The 26,496-nt window shown below is 39.4% G+C and overlaps 1 protein-coding gene across 1 annotated transcript in view; it reads right to left on the bottom strand.

Annotated features, from left to right (window-relative positions):
* scfd2 (sec1 family domain containing 2) overlaps positions 1 to 26,496 on the bottom strand; it is a 221,243-nt gene that overhangs the window by 24,398 nt on the left and 170,349 nt on the right. Inside the window, exon 6 of the mRNA XM_079831658.1 lies at positions 6,511 to 6,656. Coding sequence (XP_079687784.1) covers positions 6,511 to 6,656 — 146 coding nt within the window. The remainder of the gene's footprint in view (positions 1 to 6,510; positions 6,657 to 26,496) is intronic.

The following is a 26,496-nucleotide window of genomic DNA, read 5'->3' as shown; positions in this document are numbered from 1 at the left end:
CTCCCGAGTCTTTCTGGTAGAACTACTGAGCGAGAGCAGGAATGGGATTGAGAAACCACAAAAATGCCCCTACAACAATTCAAAAGCCTACAATGAATATACACACAGACAAGGTTAAAGGGTGACCAAAAAGCTTTGACATTTCTCTGCCAGCACTTGGCACATATTTTCTGTGGCTCATTTATTAAAATTTTTTTTTCCAGTTTCAACAGCATTTTCCACCGTTGGCTTTATATCCTTATCATCTACGTTGGTTCAAAGCTACAGAAGTAATCTGAGGCTCACGGCTGGCAAACAGCTTTACTTCCTAACTGTGTTTCTCCTGAGATTTCATTCTAGCAGAGCAGCGTGGCTTGCTGATGCATTTCCAAAGCAAAAGTGAGATAAAAAAACAAAAATTCGAATTTTGATGGCAAAATACTAGGACAAAATGTTCGTGCATCAAAAACAAAAAATAAATGCAGACTACTAGTGTTGAATAAGGATGTGCTATTCGATCCCCATCATGAATGCAGCGGTGCGGTGTTTTTGATGTGAGGACTCGCTTACAGTTTCGTGACACTCCATCTGTGAAAAACAACTGGAGGAACACAGCGGATTAAACTCCACAGATCACCATGGCTGATATGATTAAGGCTGTTTTAAAACTAGATTAAAACTAACAATGTTCAAAAGACAGTATTATGACTTATTCAAATGCAATTAAAGTGCACCCTATTATGGTTTTTCGAATATTCCCTTTCATGCAGTGTGTAATATATAGTGTTGTCATGATACTGGAATTTCTAACTTCGATACGATACCTAATACCCGATACGATATTCGATACCATTTTCGATACCACGGGGAAAAACGCTGCTTAAACTGTCGAATAGATATTTTTTATATAATTTCTTTTTTTTGTCCGTCTATTGAAAATCTAGGAAACAAAAAAAATCTTCTGAAGAGATCTTTTTATGATAAAGCTTTTTCTCATATATAAACGTTCAATTACCATCACAATTATCTCACAAATATTTGCTAACTAATTGTGTTGCAATAGCTTACATACAGCACCAGGAAGCTTGATTTCAAATTGAATTTAAAAAGACAATAGCACAAATAAAAACAATAGAATAAAGATACTTACAAACAAAGCAATCAAATTTAAAACAACATTGGATAATCTTCATTACAGATGAAACCATTATAGTTACAAAAGTTAAAGGGTAACTAAACCCCAGCTCAGAGCTTAACTCCACCCACTGGCAAATTTTGAAAAATGCTGGAAAAGTGGGCAAAGCTCGGCGGAGACAGAGGGGACGAACCGAGGGCGGGGCTGAGCGGAGGGCGTGCACCTGAGACCCGCAGTGACGGATTGATTGACAGCTGTCTGACTCGCGAGTCGCAAAGATGGAGAATGACTAGAGTGACGCCAGCTTTGCAACAGAGCGGTCATTTCTCCTACCTTCACCTGAATTGGAGGAGGGTGGATTGTCTGTAGACTCAGACACAGACCCAGAGCCTTATCAATGCGAGACGCTGACTCAAACTGCGTTAACTCCCGATGCCGACGATGCTAGTGAAACAGCAGAGCTGTTCAGACCTAAAAGCCTATTATAAACAGATTTCCTCAAATAAGTTAGACTATATACGCCAGCACGTTACAGTATTGCTGCTTGTTACCGCGTCCGCGGCAACCACTTGCGTGTCAGGGTTTGAAAGCGCGTCTCATGTATGAAAATGATCTTCTGTACACATGACGGGCGGCAATAATATCGCAAGAAAAGCCTGACGTGTACTGACAACTGCATTATTTAACCGTATTTTCTTCAATACAATGTTAAAGCAAGTGTCAAGTCAGTTTCATTCATAATGTTTCCACTTCATGTAACATGACAATTCATACTGGAATAAAGCCGTTCTCATCGTGTGATTGGGGGAAACATTTCTGAGGGCGTGGTGAGCTCGTGCTAGGGGCGCGGATAGTGAGCCGTTTGAAGTACCATCCTACGTCACGATGTACCACAACGTCCAATAGGAAAATTCAACTGCAGTAGCCACCGTTCAACCTTAAGAGGGCAGCACTTTGGCGGTTTTACACCATATTTTATAGAATTAAAACACTTTATACTCAAATGTCAAAACATTTACTCGAATCAATGAACAGCATTAATAAAGCCCCAGTATTACAGATCATTAACTAAAAAAAGTTGGTTTAGGGTTTAGTTACCCTTTAATGAGTCAAGAGCAGTAAGTGATCGTTTGTCTTTTTGTAGTTTGAATAATAAATATCTGCTGTCCCTTTAAGACCTGATGCACGCATGGATCCCAAACACTGTTCCAGTGTTACACAGTCTCCCTGAACTGTTTACGACTGTGTTTACGTTAATACTCACCCAAGTGCATTGAGACATTTTTTGGAGTGTATTTGACCATTAATAATCTGGAAAAAGGAGCTCATTTTTGCACTTGTATGTCAGAGGCGGCTTTTTTACGGTATGTGAGTGTGCGCTTCAGATTCGAGCGCGAAATCTGCGGGAATGAGTAGAGTTAACGTTATGTGCAACTCCGCGCGAAATTCAGACCAGTCACACCAATACGAACACGCTGTCATGAGGAAAAATCCAGCAGAACACCCGTTGCCGTGTTCAGAGGGTTAACCGGACTGAATGAGAGGAGGTGGGTGCATGTCAACTCGCTCGCTCGGAAAGGAGAGCGCAGGCAACTGATATCGATACTGTAGAAAATGAGTATCGTTTCAAATATTTCAGTATCGATACATATCGAAAATATCGATATTTTTGAAAACACTAGTGTAATACAGCTGTCTGTGAATTTAAACGTTCTACAAAGTTGCACGAAAGTGCACGATAAATAAACTTACTGTCTCCCAAAAGAAAGATTCGAAATCGGTCATCACTATATAAGTCGTTATTTAGGTTTTTTTTTGCGCACAAAAACTATTCTCGTCGCTTCATAAAGTCATTGTAGAACCACTGTAGTGAGATGGACTTTGTAACGACGTCTTTAGTACCTTTTATGGGTCTTGAGAGTGTAAAGTGCATTGTGCCAATGGAGGCCTTTCTGAGCCATCGGATTTCAACTGAAATATCTTAATTTGTGTTCCGAAGATGAACGGAGGTATTACGGGTGTGAAACGGCATGAAAGACCGCTGTTCGCCAGCCACTTTGTTTTCAAGTAGCAACTCTGCCGTCATTATGTTAAGCCCGTCCATCGACTCTATACACGATGTGATTGGCATGACTAGAGTTTGGTTTTTCAAGCTGGCAAGCCAACAGAGAGTTGCTAGACGACCCTGGCTGCAAATTACATTTGCTGCCGTTAGGGTGCGTCTAGATTTCTAGGCAATAATAGTGGCACTTTAAATGAAAAATCTATAAATAACAGTATCAGGGAATTTACTTTGAAACTGCCATATTACAATATCGTCATAATTTAAAACAGCTAGTGACAACAAGTAAAACAACCCTACTCTCTTGAAAAAGTAGTAAACTACTAACCAATAGAAGCTAACTAGAATAAAGGGTCAGATATAAATATACAAGACCGCTTAAAAGTTTGGGGTCAGTAAGAATGTTTATGATATGCTGATTTTGTGCTCAAGAAAGATACACTTTGTGACATTAAAAACAGCGATGCACTGTGATACACCTGGAAAAAGCTTGTTACAGAAAAAGCTACGCTATTTTTAAAACATCTGTGCTGCTGTCAGGTTAAGAGAACATTGTGTGCCACTTTACAAAAACTGCATTGAGTTACTAGCATCATTACTTTTAGCTAATTATCCCCCCAATACGGATGAATAAAACTCCTAAAAAATACTGAACCAGCAGAGAACATCTCTGAATGACTGGAGCACAAGTGCCTTCCTGGTTAGGAAAAAGAAGTGCGTTATATAATCAGCTCTTTACACCTCTGTCCCTCAGGCTGACTCTTTATCTTTCACTGACTGCCACACAAATGAACACAAGAGCACATGAAACACTCCTAAAGGTACAAGAGTGGATGTTCAGTTCTGTCAAACAGTATAGTTAAAAGGTTGTGACGCACTCTGGCTTCCAGTAGTCAAAGACAGTCACACAATGTCTGTAGCAGGTTCTGCATGAACACAGGAGGACAGATGATATTTATGAAGCAACAGGACAAAGAATTATTATAATATCCGTATGAATCACAGAGGCATTCTGCTCCTGTATACGCACAGGGTGAAAAATGCAATTTTTGAACGGATAAATACCAGCTGACACACTGTACTTTCATTACTTTGACTGTGGAATTGTTTAACTGTTTTACCATGTGTACTTGTAATGTAACTGTCAGCATCATTCATGAGATGAACCTGCCAGTCTCATGTTAACCTTGAGTACCCATAGAGTAGTATTGCATCCTTCATATCTCTGAAGAGTCTTTCATTTTATCTTATTTATAAAAGACAGGTACACTGTACCGATTCTTTCCGAAAACAGCCAAACTCGTACAGGCGTGCAGTGGGCGGAGCTAAAGAGAGCGCGCACATACACACAATACATCATGGCATTATCCCTGGATCCCTATTATCGCTGTCATCCAGGAGAAGTGCCCATACAAGGAATTCCGCCCTTTACGAGGGCCATACTAAAGAAAAAAAAACTTTCCGAAATTAATTTGAATCCTGAAGTGTATTTGGCACAGAAATAAAAATTTTTTTTAATCGTGGCCATGTTTAGCATGATAATCCAACTTTTAATAGTGTAAATAAACCAGAATGCATGAAATAGCATTAAGGCCTGTTCACACCGGGACGATTTTGGTGCGTTTATCGCCGACGTTTAACGCAGGCGTAAAAGCGCCATTAAAAAAAAAAAAAACGCCTTGGGTTTGTTTTTTTGTTTTGACGCGGCTCGTTAAAAACTGGCCGACCAATGAGATCGGCGCTTTTGTTCACATGCCTGAAACTGCTGAAGTGACAGTAAAACATGACTTTAAAAAACGGTCTTGCCGAGCACACATTGATACAAAGAAGAGGAAGTAAGTAGACAAAGAAGATGAGCTGCTAATGCTGCTTGCCAGTTAGCAAAAAGTGTGTGAATGGTTTTAGCCATAGATATACATAATAAAGGCTAGAGTCTTACGACAGAGTCTCTAACCTCATCACTGGCGGCCATCTTGTCACAGGCAGGGCTCTGTGGTACCTGATGTAAGGCGAGTGATCTGCACGAACACAAATACTCTTATCTTGCTGAAATTACAAATGGTTGGGTTTCTTACAAACGTTATTAACGTGGCTGTAATTATGGACGCTTGAACAAATTATGAATAATTTTTCATAAGTATGCAGTGTCATAACTACACCTCTGACGTTTATAACAAACCAAACATTTTGAAAATCGTTGCACCATGAAAACAATGTTACGAGTGAGCAAGCTGCCCGTGACAAGATGGCCGCCAGGTGTGGACGTCGACCTCCATTGGCCAGCACCGCGGACGAGACATCTAGCCTTTAATATGTATATCTATGGTTTTAGCAAGCACGTAAATACTGTCTCTCTTCTTCTTCTGTGTGACAAGCGAGTGTCAGAAGCGTAAAGTGGCGCAGCACCACCTTGTGTATCGGGAGCGCCATCTACTGGATTTGCACAATCACTCGGCGCATCACCAGGGAAAATCGTTTGGGTGTGAACACAAAGACGCGTTGAAAAACGTCTCGAAAAACGTTGGCTATAAGCGTGCGCGATAATCGTCACGGACGTCCCTAAATGGACTTCTGGAAAACATTTTTCCATGTGCAAATTGCGACAGATGCTTTCTTTAGTAGATATTCTTTCATTTGAATTGTTCATGTCACTTAAAGTAGCAAGGTCAGATTATCATTTGCACAATTTGACTCAAATCATGTATTATGTTGCGGTTACTAATAAAGTTGAAAGCCAACTAGAAAGCAATTTTACTTAGCCAACTATGTTAAATATGAAAACAAGCAGTAACACACTCAGAACATCTAGAACCACCCCATCATTTATGGGTATTATTTTCTAAATGTTTTATTATTGACACTTAAGCCACTAAAACGTGTAAAAAAAAAAAAAAAATTAATAATATTTTCTTATATTTATAATATTTTTCTCAGTGTTGGCATATGCTTTTTGCATATGTTATTTGTGGATGGTGGAATAAGTGTAAAGAATAAACAAACGTAGTAAATCATACCCCTGTCTGTTTACTTCTATCATTCTTTTTATCTATTTATTTTAGCTGATTTCTGACTTACCGTAATCATTTTGATAGATAACTTTATTTGGGGCTTGGAAAGTAGATTTTTGGACCCTCAATACAAGTATTTTTACGCTTTTAAACACTGAACAAAAATAAGGACAATGAGGATATCAGAGAAGCTACAAGAGTCTTGTTTGGGTCAAGTTTTTTCACATTTATAATGTAGGGAGGCCAGCTGAACGTCAATATGTGGCATTGCGTGTTTGAGAAACGTAAATTGCATGCGATCTAAACGTAACTGAAGGTTCACTGACCTGGTGTGCTCCATCACTGGGACTGTACACAGAACTGAACTGCTTCAGGTGGCCTCGGGCGTGGCCGACCCCCCTCAGCGTCTCAAACACGTTCTCCAGGGCAGCGTGAGCGCGCTCCACTGTCAGCTCTTCAGGGCTGGAGACTCCTGCACACACACAGAGAGACGAAAGAGTTTAAACACATGAATGTTCATGTAATAACAAATCTTTCTGGCTCTCTTATTCACCAAGAGTTCTTATTTCAGCCATCAAGACATTTATAAATGTTACAAAATATTTATTTTTCAAACACATGCTAATCTATTGAATTTTATATTCACCAAAAACAAAGTTTCCACAAATATATTAAGCAGCAAATCAGCATATTAGAATAATTTCTGAAGAATCATGTGACTAAAGACTGGAGTAATCACAGGAATAAATTGCATTATAAAATATATTAATATATGAACTGAGAAATCAAATTTTCCTTGATCTTTTGACACGCAGTGCCCTCCACTAACATCGGAACCCTTGGTAAATATGGTAAGGCGGCTGTGAAAATAAATCCGCATGGTTTATACTTTTAAAAGTAAAATAACTGAAATCTCATTATGAATTAAATGTTTTTCTTTAGTTCACGTTGGTCACAATTATTGGCACCCAATTATTGCGACGTCCTTTTCCCAAGATAACAGCCCTGAGTCTTCTTCTATAACGCCTGAAGAGTTTGGAGATCAGAGATCATTCCTTCATCCAGAATCTCTCCAGATCCTTCAGATTACAGCTCTTCTCTTCAGTTCATCACTCATTTTCAACAGGGTTCAGGTCAGGTACTGGGACGACCATGGCAGAAACTTAATTATGTGCTCAGTCACACATTTTTGGATCATTGTCCTGATGGAAGATCCAACCACGGCCCATTATAAGATTTCTAGCAGAAGCGTCAGGTTTTGATTTTTTATCTGTTGGTATTTGCTAGAATCCATGATACCATGAATCTGAATAAGATGTCCAGGACCTCCAGCAAAAAAATAGGCGCACAACATTAAAGATCCAGGAGTATATTTAACCGTGGGCATGGGGGACTTCTTTTTGTATTGTATTGTATTGTATTGTATATCTTACAGACCCCAGACTTTTGAATGGTAGTGTACATATTTGTTTTTATTTTTGATACTGAAAGTTGTAATAAATTATATTGTAAATAAATATATTGATAGAATATATTGTATAGAATTTTGTAGATGTTGGATGTACATTAGATTGAGTTGTATTGCTGAAAGGGAATCAGAGGACAAAAGCTCTTTTCATTGGAAGGCAGCAGCTCCCGAGTTAATCAAAATTTCATGTGCACTCACTAAACTCAGATGCTGGAGAATAAGAGAGTGAGAGACTGCAAAAGAAAGAGAGAGAGAGAGAGAATGTCTCAGTTTCATTTAAGGGGGGAAAGCGTGAACAAAGGTGTTTGACAAAAACAAACTTTGTTGTCATTCCAGCAGCTCTGATGGTGCTGAAAGCAAAGAGAGACTCAGCGAAGACGAGTGGAGGACGGAATAGCAACATGGGTGGGTGAGGCTGGCACATCATCCTGCGTCAGCTGTGGAATGCAAGTTCTGGGTAATGAGAGAGCCGTCCATCCTTCAACCAGATCTAAACAATCTTGCACCTGAAAAATAAGACATTCTGCTCGGCCAGTTAAAAGCTCCCTGGCCCTGCCAAACCCGCAGACGCATGGCTAGAGCGGAGCAGTACACTTATGTAAGACTCATATTGATGGTCGAATAAGAAAAAACAACCGATTTATTTTCTACCAATGATGAATCACAGCTCAGATGCTTCATATGATACTGACAGTGTTGGGAAGGTTACTTTGGAAATGTAATAGGTTACAGATTACAAGTTACTCTATTTAAAATGTAATAAGTAGTGTAACTGTTTCAATTACTTTATCAAGTTAATGTAATGTGTTTCATATGATTACTTGTTTTGATGTGTTTATCTGTTAACAAGCAGAATAGAGTTTGTAGGCCAAAACACAGAAGCGAGTTAGCATTTTATGACTTCTGGTCAAGTCAATGGGTTTTTTGAATGGAGTTCAATGTGATGTGATGTGGTGAATACAATCTCAAGACACTTTCACGTATTCTACGACATAAAATACATCAATATTACTTGATGATTTTTTGAAAAAGGTGGTTGCTAACAAGTGACTACATAGGACCGCAGAGGCTGTCGAGGAGATTAAACGTCATTACGTTGAAAAGGTCAGCTGGTAACGCTTTAGAGTACGGCCCAGAAAGTACTGCATAAGTAAAGAGAATTTACAGCATTACAGCGGTAATTATAGTGTAACTATAAAGTGAGTACGTGTAGGTATAAGGGAACAATATGTAATATTGGGGAATAAAGGGGTAACTATCAGGAAAATTAACACACTTATACAGTAAGTATTTTTTAATTAAGGGGTAATTATCCGAGTAGTTACAGGGTAAGTATGAATCAACGGGCTGTAACTGAAAGTGGTGTTTGTTCCCCTCTTGTTTCATGTAGTTACAGGGTAAGTACAATAAAAACACGTACACAATCTGATATCACTCTAAAATATTTATTTAAAAAACAAGTGTATCCTCGTCTTTTTCCTCTATATTACATAGTGTTCCCTTATATCTACACATACTTACTTTATAGTTACACTATAATTACCGAAAATTATTCTGTAAATTCTCTTTACTTACGCAGTACTTTCCGGGCCGTAATCTAAAGCGTTACCGGTAAACTCAGTTCGCTTTTACAGACTTGGTATGCTCATAATTGTGCTCTTATAAACTAGTCTAACTCAAACGTTTTGGGAAAATGCTTTTAGATATAGTTGTCGGAAGCTTAGTGATGGTGACGTTGAATTCGTGGGACCGCTGTGTAGTTCATTTATAGCCTACCTTTAGCTTTTTACTTCTGGCGACTGCATTTATGCTTCAAAATTCATAAAAGTTGTGTTCATCTGTGATAAGTATCTTGATGGCAAAACGTGTAAGTATCATAAACTTCTGTTGATCACAGAGCTTGTTTTTTTGTTGTTGCGATAATCCAAAAGCCTATGGAAAAATCCTATTGGGTTTTTGTCGAGGGAACCAGTGTGCTAAAGGCTAACTGCAGCCATTAAACCAGTCGGAAATCATTCAAATATGCTGATTTGGTGCTTAAGAAACATGCCTTCTTATTATCAACGATGAAAACAGTGCATAAATACACAGTGGTTATGCAATGCTTTCTGAGACTAGCACTTATGATCAATTCAGGCTTCTGTGACTGCAGGAATCATGGCCTGGTCTGCATACACTCACTCGAGCTATGCAGTATGTTTATTGTAAACGTGTCACCCTGTGTTCACTGCAGAAAGACATATAGGACATTAGGACTTTCTTAGGGTGGATGGATGCTCTTTCTAAGTAAAACACTGCTCTGTGAACCCTTTGTGCCTACAGTGTGTGTGTGTGTGTGTGTGTGCGCGCAGTTATATAACTAACTGAAAAAAAGAAAAAAGAAGACGTATTGAGGAAACCCAACACAAACAGCCATGAATGTGTGTGTTTGTCTAGAGCTATAATCTGCATTTGGTATAAATATTTATAAGGAGAAGCATTTTAACTCTGCCTGAGTGGCCGCTGTTTAAACCGCCCAGAGCCGGCATTCTTGGGCCTGAAAGCCTCTGACTGGTGCTTTATCCATTCTAGATGTTTCTAGAAATTCTGAATTAAAGCTTGATATCAAAACATATCCCAAATAAAAGGGAGTGAGTGGATGAGTCAGCCTCTCCTCTATCTGTGTGTTATGACCGTACTTACTTTCAGCCCAAATATAACCGGTTTCATATTTAGCTTGCTGGCTGTTTGTTTTGATTTGCTTGTTTTCTCCCCCCTTCAAAATGCGTGCTATTTAGCCTCTTCTGTCTCTGTTCTTTTCTCTTGCTCTGTCGCTCTTGACAGCTCAGCGGGAGATAAGGATAGAGGGATGCAGGCAGATTCGGATGTGAATGTTTGTTTTTCCAGAAGATGGAAAGGTATGGTAAATATAACATTCCTGGAGAAAATCAAGGCATCTATGGAGATAAAACTACTAGTAACCAAAATAAGTGTACTTTAGTGAAAGTTAACTTGATTGTGCAGCTATAAACCATTTCATAAAAAATGGGTCAAAGGAGTGAGTTTGTCATTTCATACAATTTAATTTATTAATTAGGGCTGCCCTCGACTAAAGATTCTAGTCGAGTAGTCATTAATTTAAACCATTAGTTGACTAATCGCACATTTATATTAATTTAATTAAATTGTTATACACTCACCTAAAGGATTATTAGGAACACCTGGTCAATTTCTCATTAATGCAATTATCTAATCAACCAATCACATGGCAGTTGCTTCAATGCATTTAGGGGTGTGGTCCTGGTCAAGACAATCTCCTGAACTCCAAACTGAATGTCAGAATGGGAAAGAAAGGTGATTTAAGCAATTTTGAGCGTGGCATGGTTGTTGGTGCCAGATGGGCCGGTCTGAGTATTTCACAATCAGCTTAGTGACTGGGATTTTCACGCACAACCATTTCTAGGGTTTACAAAGAATGGTGTGAAAAGGGAAAAATATCCAGTATGTGGCAGTCATGTTTTCTTAGCACACTTTAGGCCCCTTAGTGCCAATTGGGCATCGTTTAAATGCCACGGCCTACCTGAGCATTGTTTCTGACCATGTCCATCTCTTTATGACCACCATGTCCCCATCCTCTGATGGCTACTTCCAGCAGGATAATGCACCATGTCACAAAGCTTGAATCATTTCAAATTGGTTTCTTGAACATGACAATGAGTTCATTGTACTAAAATGGCCCCCACAGTCACACGATCTCAACCCAATAGAGCATCTTTAGGATGTGGTGGAACGGGAGCTTCGTGCCCTGGATGTGCATCCCACAAATCTCCATCAACTGCAAGATGCTATCCTATCAATATGGGCCAACATTTCTAAAGAATGCTTTCAGCACCTTGTTGAATCAATGCCACGTAGAATTAAGGTAGTTCTGAAGGTGAAAGGGGGTCAAACACAGTATTAGTATGCTGTTCCTAATAATCCTTTAGGTGAGTGTATATAAATATACACCAATCAGGCATAACATTATGGCATTATGAGGCGAAGGGAATAACACTGATTATCTCTTCATCATGGCACCTATTAGTGGGTGGGATATATTAGGCAGCAAGTAACCATTTTGTCCTCAAAGTTAGAAGCAGGAAAAATGGGCAAGTGTAAGGATTTGAGCAAATTCGACAAGGGCCAAATTGTGATGGCTAGACGACTGGGTCAAAGCATCTCCAAAACTGCAGCTCTTGTGGGGTGTTCCCGGTCTGCAGTGGTCAGTATCTATCAAAAGTGGTCCAAGGAAGGAGCAGTGGTGAACCGGCGACAGGGTCATGGGCGGCCAAGGCTCATTGATGCATGTGGGGAGCGAAGGCTGGCCTGTGTGGTCCAATCAAACTTACAAGCTACAGTAGCTCAAATTGGTCAAGACGTTAATGCTGTTTCTGATAGAAAGGTGTCAGAATACACAGTGCATCGCAGTTTGTTGTGTATGGGGCTGCATAGCCGCAGACCAGTCAGGGTGCCCATGCTGACCCCTGTCCGCCGACGAAAGTGCCAACAGTGGGTACACGAGCATCAGAACTGGACCATGGAGCAATGGAAGAAGGTGGCTGCCCTGGTGGCTGTGGCTCTTTCTGCAGATAATGCGCCCTGCCACAAAGCAAAAATGGTTCAGGAATGGTTTGAGGAGCAAAACAATGAGTTTGAGGTGTTGACTTGGCCTCCAAATTCCCCAGATCTCAATCCAATCGAGCATCTGTAGGATGTGCTGAACAAACAAGTCCTATCCATGGAGGCCCCACCTCACAACTTACAGGACTGCTGCTAATATCTTGGTGCCAGATACCACAGAACACCTTCAGGGGTCTAGTGGAGTCCATGCCTCGACGGGTCAAGGCTGTTTTGGCAGGAAAAGAGGGACCAACACAATATTAGGAATGTTATGCATGATCGGTGTATTGCCACATAATCATATTGTTCCATCAACAGTTGCCCCTGACTAAGAAACGGCAGATCTGCAGCAGATGTAATGTGTGCCGTGTGTGTGCGTGTTTTCATGTAGCCACAGACAGTCATTTGACCGTGTGCCAACAGAAACAGTGCGGCAGTGCAAGTGGGTGTTGGCTGCGGTTTAGATGGTAATGGTGATCATAACACCAAATCCTGAGCCACAGCCAGGTGCTGGTGTGAGAACAGACGAGAGTCACACACACATAACACGTGTGCATATCCCCCACATTCTCCTCTCACGCAAGCCCTTCCCTTTGAAATACAGATGTGTGTGCGTAACAACCTCCAATGTTTGTTTAGTGATCTATACCAAAGAGAAGAACAGAAGATTAACTTCATAAACACCCAAACAAACACCCTAGATCTTCTTGAGCGTGTCCGCCTGCTTTAACCAGACAACAGGGTGCATGATCCCAGAGAAAGGACAGTTGATTAGAAAGATACAAGACACAGCAAAGAACGATTTGTGCATGTGACTGAAACAAGCACAGTCTGTCAAATGAATCAGTGTGGAAATTGTGGCCTTCTAAATTCCTAATGAGATCTAATAATCATTTAGTCCACTTAAACTCAGCCTCTTTTTTTTTTTACAATCGACCTCAAGCTTGCATTCAGATCTGCCTCCATTCAATCAACAACCGGTGAATAGAACCAAGTCCTTACCCTACAATTATTTCTGATTTCAATAATCTGTTTCTAAGATGTATGTCCAAACATGGAAGAAAAGACCTGTCGCTACTTCCGTTACATTGTGACTTTAAAAGGATAGCTCACCCAAAAATGAAAATTGTATGTTTATCTGCTTTACCCCCAAGGCATCCAAGATAAAGGTGACTTTGTTTCTTCAGTAGAACACAAATGAAGATTTTTAACTTCTGCAGTCTGTCAGTCGTATACAGGGTATCTGCAGGTTTCACCAAGTCAAATTTAAGACTTTTTAAGACCTTTTCAAGACCATTATGAATTAAATTTAAGACCTATATCACGCAATTAAAAAAAATAAAGGAAATGCAGAATCACAAAATTAATTTATTCAAATTGAACAAAGTATTAGTAATCTTGCACTTCCTCATAGCTCAATCCCACCAGGATTAATATACAAACACACTACCGGTCAAAAGTCTGAGAACGGTAAGATTTTTTTAATGTTTTTACATTCTGCTCACCAATGCTGCATTTATTTTATTAAATATTCAAAAAGCTGTAATATTGTGACAGTTCTGTTGTGACTGTTCTCTATGTGAATATATAGTAAAGTGTGATTTATTCCTGTGATCAAAGCTGAATTTATCATCATTACTCCAGTCTTCAGTGTCACATGATCCTTCACTAATCATTCTCATATGAGGATCTGATGATCAACAAACATTTATGATTATTATCAGTGTTGAACACAGTTGTGTAAAACATTTTTTTGGATTCTTTGATGGATTTGAAAAGATTTCTGAAGGATTATGTGACTCTAAAGTCTGGAGCAATGATGCTGAAAATTCAGCTTTGAATCACAGAAATAAATTCTATTTTAAGATATATTGAAATATAAAATAGTTGTAGTTATAATGAAAATAAATACACAATAATACTGTTTTTGCTGTATTTTGGATCAAATAAATGCAGCCTCGGAGAGCAGGAGAGACTTCTTTAAAAAACATTTAAAAAATCGAACCGTTCTCAAACTTTTGACCGGTAGTGTGTGTGTATGTATATACATTATTTTGTGAGATCAAAATTACTGATTTTGTGGTGGTCATTTTCAGAAATGTGCATGTTTCTTTTTTTTTTCATAATTAGGATGCCACATTTACCATATCATTATATTAGATGCACAATAGTCACACATGGCAATAAAACAAACAAAATGCATGAATCTTGTTTGACAATAGGACAAATAAATACAACTTAAATATACAGATACAAACAGTGCTTTAAGTTTAGGTAGGCTACTGTTTGTTTTTCCCCGTTGTTGTTGTTGTTGTTTGATTAATACTAACGACACAGGCAGGAGTGGGTATAGGCTAGGCTATATTGGGTTGCTTTCACTTTAAGACCTACAGTAATGAGCCCATAGATATGGATATCTATGAATGTGCCTAGATTCGCTACACTCGCGCGAGCGCTGAGGAGGCAAACGCGTGCAGAATCCGCGGCCAGTCTGACATCAGTCCGTGTATCAGTAGCGAATGAGTTCGGGGTTTCCATCGCTATTTAAACTCTTTGTTTAGTGCAATCGGGCATATCAAACTTTTATTTGGTCATTATACGAGATGGCAGGAGAGAAAGATTCGCCTTTGCTTTCACGATCGCGTGAACTGGAAGAACTGGAGAACTGAAGCTGAAGAATAAAATCCGTTTGATGTGTCTGTGGTACAATCCGAAAGAGACCCGCGCCAATAACACGAAAGCTGATTGGCTGCTATATAAGATGCATGTTGGTCTCTCACTAGCGAAAAAACGAACTAACAACACATACACACACTCTCTAAAACATTGCGGGAGCATTTCAATGAGCAATGGAGTAGCGTTACATGGACGTAGGAAAATTAAGACCCGTTTAAAATTATTTAAGACCTAGAACTCAATACTTCAGCGAATTTAAGACTTTTAAGGCCTTAAAATTTTGATTTTGAATTTAAAGACATTTAAGACTTTTTAAGATCCCGCGGGTACCCTGGTATAATGCATGTGAATGGTAACAAAATCTATGACAGTAAAAAAAACATGCACAGACAAATCCAAATTAAACCCTGCGGCTCGTGGCGACACATTGATGTCTTAAGACACGAAATGATCTGTTAGTGCGAGAAACCAAACAGTATTTATATAATTTTTTTACCTCTAATACACCACTATGTCCAACAGCCTTGAGCGCGCATTCACTTCCGGTGCGTGAGGTCTGTACACGATCTGGCGTAGTTTCAGATCGATGTATGTATGACATATGGAAGACATCAATGTGTCATCACAAGCCGCAGGGTTAAATTTTTTGTCTGTGCATGTTTTTTTTATTCTCATAGATTGTTACCATTCACATGCATTATACGACTGACAGACTGCAACGGTTGGAGTTAAAAATCTTCATTTGTGTTTTTTTTGGGTGAACTATCCATTTACTTTTGACAAAACGTGTAGTACTTTGATTGGCAGCACCCACAAACACATATGCATCCAAATACCAGTCTTTAATAATCTGAAAACTGGTAAGTGTCTGTTATTTGCAACCAAATACAACCTTGTGACCACAGTCCAGCCGTGGAAAAGGGCAGACACAAAATTACTAGAAACAAAACATTGAACAATCTCCTAAAATGCAAAACAGGCTACCAGACTTCCCACACTAACAGATAAAAAAAATCATTCTGGAGGATGGAAAGATTGCCTCCTTATCAGTAATGAACAAGAAAATGTGAATATGCAGCTTTTTACTTGAATATTAGTATTATTTCTTATCTTTACATTGTCTTTTTCTATTACTTTCCCTTTATTGTTCTATATTTCTTTATATACTTTATCTAATCTATTTTCTGTATTGTCTATTTCGGTACTATAAGAACAGTATATGCTTTGACAGTATTACAAATGTCAGGCCGTGCCAATCTGCAAAATTGTCAAATAATACTAAGACCAATAATAATTGTTGAAAAACTTTTCTTGGCAACTAATTGAAACAAAAAAAGTAAAAAATAAGTTTTAAAATGACTAAAACACAAATAAATAAATAAAATAATAAAGTTAAATAGATTAGTTTTTCAAAAAGCAAATACTAATAAAAATGACAAAAGCACAACAAAATTACAATGAAAACTGAAAATATCGAAATAAAAGCTAATTCAAAATATTCATAAATATTATAATGAAAGTAGAGAAAGTAATGAAAGGTAAAAATTGGGTTTTCTTTTCTTGATTTAGTAAGATTATAATATATGAATCCACTGATTACTTGTACCTGCATGCTTTAATTTATTGTTATGAGCTGTTATGAACTAGCCTGGCTCCGCCCTCTTACGTACTTCCGCTCAATTTTCATTTTCCTTCAGTACTCTGTCTGGGATTGTGGTATATTCTCTGGTTTTCTCCAGTAAAATTTTAACCGGTCCAATCAGCGAACAGAGGGAGTGGCTGAGAAGGATGACGTTGATACCGTGCGCTAGATTGAGATGACATACGTCACGACCAAACGTTAGCGATTGGTAATGGCGGATCCAGAGTGGCTCTGGGCAGATCCAATAGTTTTAAGCTTCAACAGAGAGTACCCGCCTTCAAGGAAATTAATGCTTGTCAATGGAGAGTGGCCAGACTCTGTACAAATGAAATGTACGAGAGTCTGGTAGGACCAGGCTAGTTATGAACTATTTTGTACAATAGTTAATCACAAAACCCTGTAATCAATGCAGGCGGAAAGCAACTGACAGAACAAAAGAACATTCCTTTACTTCATTCCTCCCCACAGACAATAACATAATCTCATGAATGCAATAAAGTCTAAGAGTCAAAACTGGACTAAACAGAGTCATCTCCTTGACAACTAAAAATGGCTCCATCCTCAAAGGAATGTACACCTTTATAAACGTCCTTCTTTTCTTCATCCCTGTCTTCTTACCCTCCTCACAGTCACGCCAGCTTTAGTCTCAAGCCTCTTTTAGAGGAATTCAGTCTCGTGTACTATTAATAGCAATGCTTATTTTAGCAATCGGACTAAAAAGGTGATGAAGAGCAGGATATGCGCGCATGCATTCATGCGTTATAGTCTGTGAATCAAAGTGCCGTCTTCTTGGCTGGGAATAAAAGAAGAACATCTCTGTATAATGTTAATCCATAACAGAGATCTGGTTTAGACCTGGGAATTCTGCTGCATATGCTACTGGAATGTAAACACAGCATTGAACAAAAGTGAAAGAGAATTGCAGTGGTCAGTGTAGAGATTGAATGACAGTATATATTGAGGTTGAGTTATATTATATTATACTTATATTCGGTGAAGGATTCGTCAGACTGATTCAAACCGGTAACTTGTCTTTTTGATCTATTCATTAAAAGAAATGGCTCATATTGTAATTTTTGGGGAAATCACTGTGCATTTTCAATTCACTAAAAGAACTGGTTTATAAGAATCATGTGTTTCCGGTACAAGAACCGGCTCAAGTGAGTCACTAAGATACAATATGATTTTTTTTGTGTACATGGTGAAGATTTTGACGTGGTTTGAGGTTTGAAGATTCTGCGGTGCAGTATCAGATGATAATATGGTGTTTTGATATCTACCATAGTACTAAATGATTACATTAATTTACAATACACTCTAAAAAATGCTGGGTTGTTTCAACCCATGTTTTGGTCAAATATGGACAAATCCAACCATTGGGTTAAAATTCAATAAGATCAATAAAAATTTAATGAAAAATTTAAACCAACTTTTGGGTTTATCTAGCCTAGAAATCTAGATGCAGCCTAGAGGAAGCAAATTTAATTTGCAGCCAGGGTCGTCTAGCAACTCTCCGTTGGCTTGCGAGCTTGAAAAACCATACTCTAGTCAGGCCAATCACATCGTGTATAGAGTCGGTGGGCGGGCTTAACATAATGCCAGCAGTGTTGCGACGGTTCCGCGTGAATTCCCTGCTACTTGAAAACAAAGAAGATGGAGTTAAGCTTTTCTTTGAGAAAAGAACAAAGAACGACTCTGAAGTCATTCTTATAAAAGGAAGATGTGTTCGGAGTTTTGCCGATCGGATACGGCAAAACTTATCTATCAACTAGCTTCGCTGGTGGGAAAACACATGGGACTCGGCCACAACCCGCTTGTGATAGCGCTCTGGTTGGTTGTAGCGATATCCTATAGCGTGCAGAGGGAATTTGAAAGACAACCGTTTATCCCGCCCCTCGGATTGAGCCCTGCCAAATGGTGTGTTCCCAGACTCAACATCGTGACGTGGGTCTGGCTCGTCAGGCTAGGGTTTATCCATATTTGACCCAAACATGGGTTGAAACAACCCAGCATTTTTAGAGTGTGGTTATTTACATGGTGCTCCAATGTACTTTAAAGATTACCTTGGTATATATCCTAAATAACATGGTACTTTTTGTTAGGAATCCTTAATACTTAGTTAAAGTCTACAACCTGTTGAAAGCCATAGCTATGAGAATTAAAGATATGAGAGCTTAAAATGTTTAAAATCTTAAGAAAAATCCCACATTTCTTTGCTAATCCCCTTATCAAGATCCAACGGAAAACACAAGACTAATCTAAGCCTGGCTCAGGCAATTGTTTAAATGACAGAAAAATGCCACACATTCCCATTCTAACGACAGACTGATGCTGAGTCTTACTTCCATTCTCTCAGCACAGCATTCTTGCTCCTCTAATCTCTAACAGAACATTATATAACTCAATAATGCTATTCAGATACACATAATTGTGTGTTTAAGAGTTTAAGAAAGAAGAAATTGCTAAGGGAGAAAGAGAAAAAGACAAAAGTGAGGGGATTGAGAGAGATTTTGTGAAGGTGAAAAGAAGGTTAGAGGCATCTAGCCAATGCAAAGTGACAACGTTTTTAAAAAACGCAAAAATTGCTCATCACACTAATCATTAAGTGCTCTTCAGAGATCTTAGAGAGATCCTCCTGCACTCACTCAAAAACACTACGAAAAAATCATAACACTTTGAGAGATGTCCAGAATAATGCCATCAGCATTCCATAAGGTTGGCAGCAACCTTACATTATTCAACCAGCTCTGTCAGCAGTTTGAGAAGTCTTCAACACCTCCAAATAATCAACAGCAGTGCTGGCTCACATTCGGCATTCCAGAAGCGGCAAACAATATTTCAACATTCCATACCTTACACTTCACCACTACCAAGGGTCCTGTTTTAGGGAGGTTTTTCCATAGTTTCTCTTCTGCTTTAGGAAGGTTTGTCCATAGTTTCTCCCTGGAGGAGTTCTATAAGTGGAAAGCAGGACCAAATCTCAAGCCTCGGAGACTGTGAAAATTACAATAAAAATAGTTTATTGACTAAATAGCTAATAAAATCACTTGGTGAGTCCCAAAGTCACAGTAAACTAAATATATAATTAACATAGAGGATATGAGGTAATATGAAAGTAGTCTCGGGTAGCCAGACCTTAAGCCAGACAAGCCAGACCCACATCAAGATGTTGGGTCTGGGAACTCATCATTGGCAGGGCTCAATCCGAGGGGCGGGATAAACGGTTGTCTTTCAAATTCCCTCTGCACGCAATAGTATAGCGTTACAACCAACCAGAGCAACGAAGGTGAAGCAGAGCTAGATGATAGATTAAACTTTCGCCGTATCCGGTCAGCAAAACTCAGAACACATCTTCCTTTCTTAAGAATGACTTCAGTGCCGTTCTTTGTTCTTTTCTCAAAGAAAAGCTTAACTCCAAGTCTTCCAGAGTCGCGGCCAAAGCCGATTCGAAAGACGCGTAACCGCCACAACTCTGCCGTCATTATGTTAAGCCCGTCCACCGACTCTATTCACGTTGTGATTGGCCTGACCAGAGTTTGTTTTTTCCAGCTCGCAAGCCAACGGAGAGATGCTAGACGACCCTGGCTGCAAATTACATTTGCTGCCGCTAGGGTGCGTCTAGATTTCTAGGTTACCAGACCGTAAGACTGACGGCAGAAGGTCTGGACTCTATCGCAGCTTTCATTGGACAAAGACAGCCCAAGACAAAAGTAACACAACCAATCACCATTCGTTTTGTTCCGCGTCATGTTTAGGGGCGTGAAAATGTAAAGTCGATGTCCCTACAATAACAGACTGGTGTGCGTCTATAAATTATTCATTCATGAACTTTGTGTAGGTTTACTGCAACAATAGAGGGACATCCGTCACATACTTTTGAAAATCCAGCGTTTAGTAGATCCTAGTAAGTGCTAATTTTCACAGTTGTAAACATGATGGCATTCTTCTTCCACGAGGGAGTTTGGCATCACAGTATTTGTTTACAGGCGGACTGTTAAAGAACATGACAAATGTCTCCCATACATCCTGTAGAATTCAACCAATCAGCTGACGACTTCGAAAAAAGTGTTTCCAGTTAGCAACACATTAGTGATGTAATCTGATTCTGAATGAATCAATGTTTTTGAACGAGTGGGTTGAGTGATTCAATGAATCAAGTTTTTGTTCCGGTATGAATCAGTCTGTTTGAATGAATCGGTTGAATCAAATCAATGACTCACTCACAAAGACAGTCACTTGACACCATCTACTGCTGTATCGAAGTAACCTGCAGAAAGAGTCAAAGCAAAATTCCCACAAGTATACAGACTCACTGCTGTATAAATATGGAAATTAAACTTGAAAGTTTAAGTTGTTAAATATCTGCATTCCAGTACTCGACAGTGTGGTAGTGCTTCTGTGCAATGAAAAGAGAAAAACACTTTTTTTTACCTGGCTCTGAATTGATTATTGGAAGGCAGTGCTGGAGAAGTGTGCTGACAAGGGTGTCTCAAACAATGTCACATGGCTGCTTCCTGATCCTTGACTGAGCCTGACTGGGCAACTTTTCAAGCCACCAATTACTTTCCATTGAAAGACTGAAACTGCATTTGGTGACCTATACACTAATGAGGTAAGGATGAACCAAGTGAATGTGAATGAAAAACTCGGCTATTGAGCCTGGGAAAGATTAACATTCTTGACATCCTCTGTTGGTCCACAATCATCTGTACTGTCGTCAATGGGTTCAGTTCCAGGTGGACCAGCATCTTTTCAATCACACCAATGTCTAAATGGAAAATTAATCGCAGCCTGCTTGGCACCCAACTCTAACTCGACTGACCTTATCTGGACATGCCATCCACCTTGAACAGAACACAAGCCAGGTCTCTCCGGCCATAACACCAACTGAGACGGAGTCTACAAAACAATTTTGTATGTTTGTATATATCTTTGTACATATTTGTACATACAACGAAACTCACAATATGGATGCATTGACAGCATGTAATACATCAAATCTTTAGAAATAATGCATATGCTTTGCATTGTCAACTCTTCTCATCAAAAATCATTAAGACACAGACGCCAGTGTTGAGTGAAACTGTAGGACAAGGTCATGACCTAAGCTCACCTTTGTATACATCTGAAAAGTCTCGAGATCCAGAACAAAGGATAAAGGCAGGAAATTGATGTTGATCTCTGAAGCCGAACTGTTATCCAGGAAAGAGGAGAATTCCGGCAGGAACACTTCAACCCTCTTTACTTCTGCTACTCTAATCCTTTAAACCATAACCGCTTGGCCCTGATGCGAGACTCATAATAATCCTTTTAAATAATGGCTGGATGAGAGAGAAAGAGAGAAAATAAGTGAGGGAGAGAGAACAAAAAAAAGGAAGAAGAGCAAGAGTTACGGTATGTGACCCATCTCTTCAGTATCTTCAAGTGTGTGTAACACACCAAGTCACGTAGAAAGGAAGTTTCATTTGGCTCAATGTAGATCAAAGGGTCGGATCATGTATGAGTTTGTACATTACTGGATTATTTTCAGCTTTTTTTGTCCAAATCCCACATCTGAAGTACTAACCTGATTAAAAACATGAAAAGAGAGCCAAAAATATTATAACATTTATAATAAGCAAAGCATTGCTTATATTTCAGTCCACGTCTATGTGTACTAGTAAGCAGAAGGGCCTTCCATCGTCTCCTTGAGAGTTAAACAACACACCAAGACAATGATATAGTTCAGGTATCCACACGCACATGCTCACAAAGCCCTGCCTGTATGCTTATTTACCATATACATGGACACTGTATAGAAAATAGAGCTTAAATACACACACTTACACACATGACGTATATACTATGAGTCTTCTTGTGAATTTGGGCCAAGATGTAGGACAAGCATTTCATTCCACAGAGTGGTCTTACATAAGAAAAATACACACAGATGGCCTGAAAAAGTCTGAACCCAGAAACATCCTAGAGCCTGTGAATATCAGAAGATCTTGAAGTACAAACCCATCATAATAATTTAAGGGCCAATCGCAATACGACCTGTAGTGCGTAAGCTTTACCGACTGAACTCTTCACAAGTACAACAACAGAAGTACAAATTTAGCTTTGGTGTGTCGCCAAACAGACATACATACCCCTTGTCAAGTACAAAAAGGTATGCACTTGAGAGACACACCGGTTTTGTCAGGCATGTCTTGAAAATATCTGAGCCGAATTTGGTTTGAACCAAAGCGTTGACAACTTCACTTGATTAGCGTGATTGGTGTAAACTTTTCCTTACTCTATTCAGCACTTTGGTCAGTTTTGCTGTGTTTAAACGTGCTGTATAAATAAAATGTACTAACTGGCATGTTACAGAAAAATGGTTTGGAATGGGAAAACTATTTTTGCCAGCTGTGTCTCGAGATTATCTGACTAAAGCTTAGGGAAGATCCAAAAACTATACGATTTGAAATCTCCAAAGAGTTTCAAAAAGGCATACAAATTCAAAATGAAGGGCAGGCAATGTGGTGGATATTAACATAATTGGTATTATCAAACTCTGTATGGCACATATTAAATATTCAGAGTATGACATTTTTTTACATTAGTATAAAATGCATAAATATAGTATAATAAACTGTATGTCAATGTATACAGCCTTACTTCAGTTTGGCATAAATATGAAACATTTTTTCCAGCATGTTCTAAAGATGATCTGATACTAATTTGGTGAACATCTGATGAAAGTTGTGGAGATGACCTTGAAAAAGTACGCTTTTATCAAAATTCCAAGATGATGACCAAGTTTTATTGCAAAGGAATCAGATGAAACACCTAAGTTTCTAGGCCAAATATTCAAATGTTACAGACAAAGTGTCAAAATTTGATCAGATTTTGGCACTAAAAGGTTCAACTGACCCACTGATTGAGTTCCATGGACTGCCCAAGAACAATAAGAAAACTAACAAAACAGATGCCTATGCACATTCAGTTCTTGGCCCCTAATAATACACAGTCTCTCTGTCTTGAAAACATAAATGCACACCAACAGCCAGTCTAATTGGTTCCAACAGGCTGCTAGATTGCCTTGGCTGAAGGGTCTCCACAGTCTTCAGATGGTTTGTTTCCTCCAGAGTTGCGTGCAATCTGCAATGTGAATATATGATTTCAGCAGTTGTATTATTTCAAGGTGATCACGTTTGATAGGAAGTATAGATTGAGGCAAAGGTAGTATGCAGTATTTTTAGCACTGCGCCTCAATTATGGCAGCTCACGCAATGGAGCTCCCACACACACAAATTTCCATCTCTGCCCCCTTTACCCTGTGTATGACTAAAGCACAAAGCATTAGTTCAAACACAATCCATCTCGCTGTCCTCATCAAAGACGCTCAGTCCTCTACAATCAGGAGCCTGTGTGTGTAAGCGAGTGTTCAATATCTCATTGAGCATTACACAGAGACAATGACATCAAGGATTTAAGAGGGACAAATAATTTTTTTATATTGATTAGTTCAAAACACTAGCTTGAGTTGAGGATGACGCTAGCAACACTAAGGTCATGTTTTTGATTCCAGGAAATGCATAAATGGAAATGCACAAAACTACCTTTAAAGGAACACTCCACTTTTTTCGGGAAAATAGGCTCATTTTCCAACTCCCAACTCCCAATCTTCCAACAAGATTTAAACAGTTGAGTTTTACCGTTTTCGAATCCATTCAGCCGATCTCCGGTTCTGGCGGTAGCACTTTTAGCATAGCTTAGCATAGATCATTGAATCTGATTAGACCGTTAGCATCTCGCTCAAAAAATGATCAAAGAGTTTAGATATTTTTCCTATTTAAAACTAGACTCTACACAACCTGCTTGCACAGGGAGCGTGCTGGGGACTATTTTCAGGCGCTGTGTAATATCATTGCGCCGCTGCACCCATGGTATGGCAGCAAAGTTTCTTGATTATTACGCAGGAATGAGAGTATAGTTCGTAGCCATATCGGCCTAGAAAATCACAACTTTTCATTTTCCGTCGGTCTTAGTACACGATGTAACTACAGAAGAGTCAAGTTTTAAATAGGAAAAATATCTAAACGCTTTGGTCATTTTTTGAGCAAGATGCTAACGGTCAAATCAGATTCAATGATCTATGCTAAGCTATGCTAAAAGTGCTACCGCCAGGCCCGGAGATCGGCTGAATGGATTCGAAAACGGTAAAACTCAACCGTTTAACTCTAGGGGAGTTGGAAAATGAGCCTATATATTAAAGGTCCCATGGCATGGCATTTTTCTATTATTTTATAGTGTTTCCTGAGGTGTACTTATATTGTTAGTATGATTTTTACATCATAAAATGTCATAATTTAGAAATAAAAGGCATTTTTTCTATACTGCTGTTTGCCCTGTGGCTGACTGCCCTGCTTCAAGAGGCGTGTCTGCTGTGAGACTTCAGGAAAAACGCCCACTGTTGTGATTGGCTGACATCTTTGCATTTTAAATGAGCGGAGGGGGCGTGGTTTAACGAGGCACGAGCAGGCACGAGTCTGCCAGAGACAGATGGACCTGTGTTCACTTCTCATCAGTTCTCTCAGCATGTCTCAGTTCAGGGTGAACTGTTGTAGTTACTAGAATATACTTCAGGTTATTAGTTTATTTCTAGTCAGAGGGGCTGTCACTCATGTCAGAAAGTTAGTGAATTATGGATCAGCGCTGACTCGAGACGCGAACCGTTTAGAACGATTCAGTCCGATTTGGTGAACTGGTTCGGTTTACTAAAAAGAACCGATTCAAAAGAATGATTCGTTCGCGAACAGGACATCACGGAGACGGAGCGATTGCTAACAAAGTTATTTATAGTAACTACTGAGTTATGAGAGCGTTGTCTGTCAGCGCGAGTTTATTGTGTTTGTATCTGAGAGTTCTGAATAAACACGAGTCCCAGTCACACCGAGTCCTCTTCATCATTATTCTACCAACTTTGTAACACATGCAATGTACCATTACAGCGAGATGAACGAGTTAGTAAGTTTGATTAAAGCATTATTTCTAGATATGTTCCAATCATATGAATAGCGTCAGTGATGCGCATTGAGTAACTTACACAGCGCAAACAAAGACACAACAGCAGTAATCGAATGTAATCCAGTTTATTGTGGGGAAAGCTGGCTAGCCTAGCCCAGATACCCTCACGCTTACCCCCCTTCTGCTTAATCTCACGCCGCGTTTGGTGCCTCCGCTGTGGGCCAGATGCAGTACTGGGGGTCGGGGATGTTGAAGGCCGAGCTTCGGCGTGTGTGAGGTTTATCTCTAAAGATGTTACTGCTGATGTTAAACAGAAAAGACTGTATGCACATTTTAGAACAGATAGACGCGACGAGGACGTACAAAACACTGACTCACAAGATAGAAAACACGAAAACGCCGTTCTGTCGGGAGAGAGAGAAGCCACAGCGTGTGCACGAATAATAAATAATTAGCTACACATCAGAAATCAATGATCACAGATCAGAAGGAACTGAAGAAAGACTTCTATTTTCATTTGTACATCCAAACACTGAGAAACTGCCAGTTCACTCGTTCACAAGTAACGTTAATGATCTCTCGAGCGTTTGCATGGGCGTGCCAGATTCTCTGGGCGGAGGAAAGGGAGGAAACCGTTCCTGCTTGGACGTCAAACCAGGAGGCTTCAGGATTGGCTAGTCTGGCCTGTCATTTTCTCAAAGGCAGAGAGAGACAGCCAGAACTCGGGTTTACACCGATCAACATTTCTATCCACTTGGGGACAATATTCAGGCTAGGGGAACTCATATTAATGTTGAAATACCTCATAAAATGAAAATTTCATGCCATGGGACCTTTAAAAAAAACGGAGTGTTCCTTTATGCAATATATATCCCTTTGGATAAAAGAGTCTGA

The sequence above is a fragment of the Gobio gobio genome (assembly GCF_949357685.1).
Source record: "Gobio gobio genome assembly, chromosome: 12".
Taxonomy (NCBI): domain Eukaryota; kingdom Metazoa; phylum Chordata; class Actinopteri; order Cypriniformes; family Gobionidae; genus Gobio; species Gobio gobio.
This window is presented reverse-complemented; position numbering and strand designations above follow the sequence as displayed.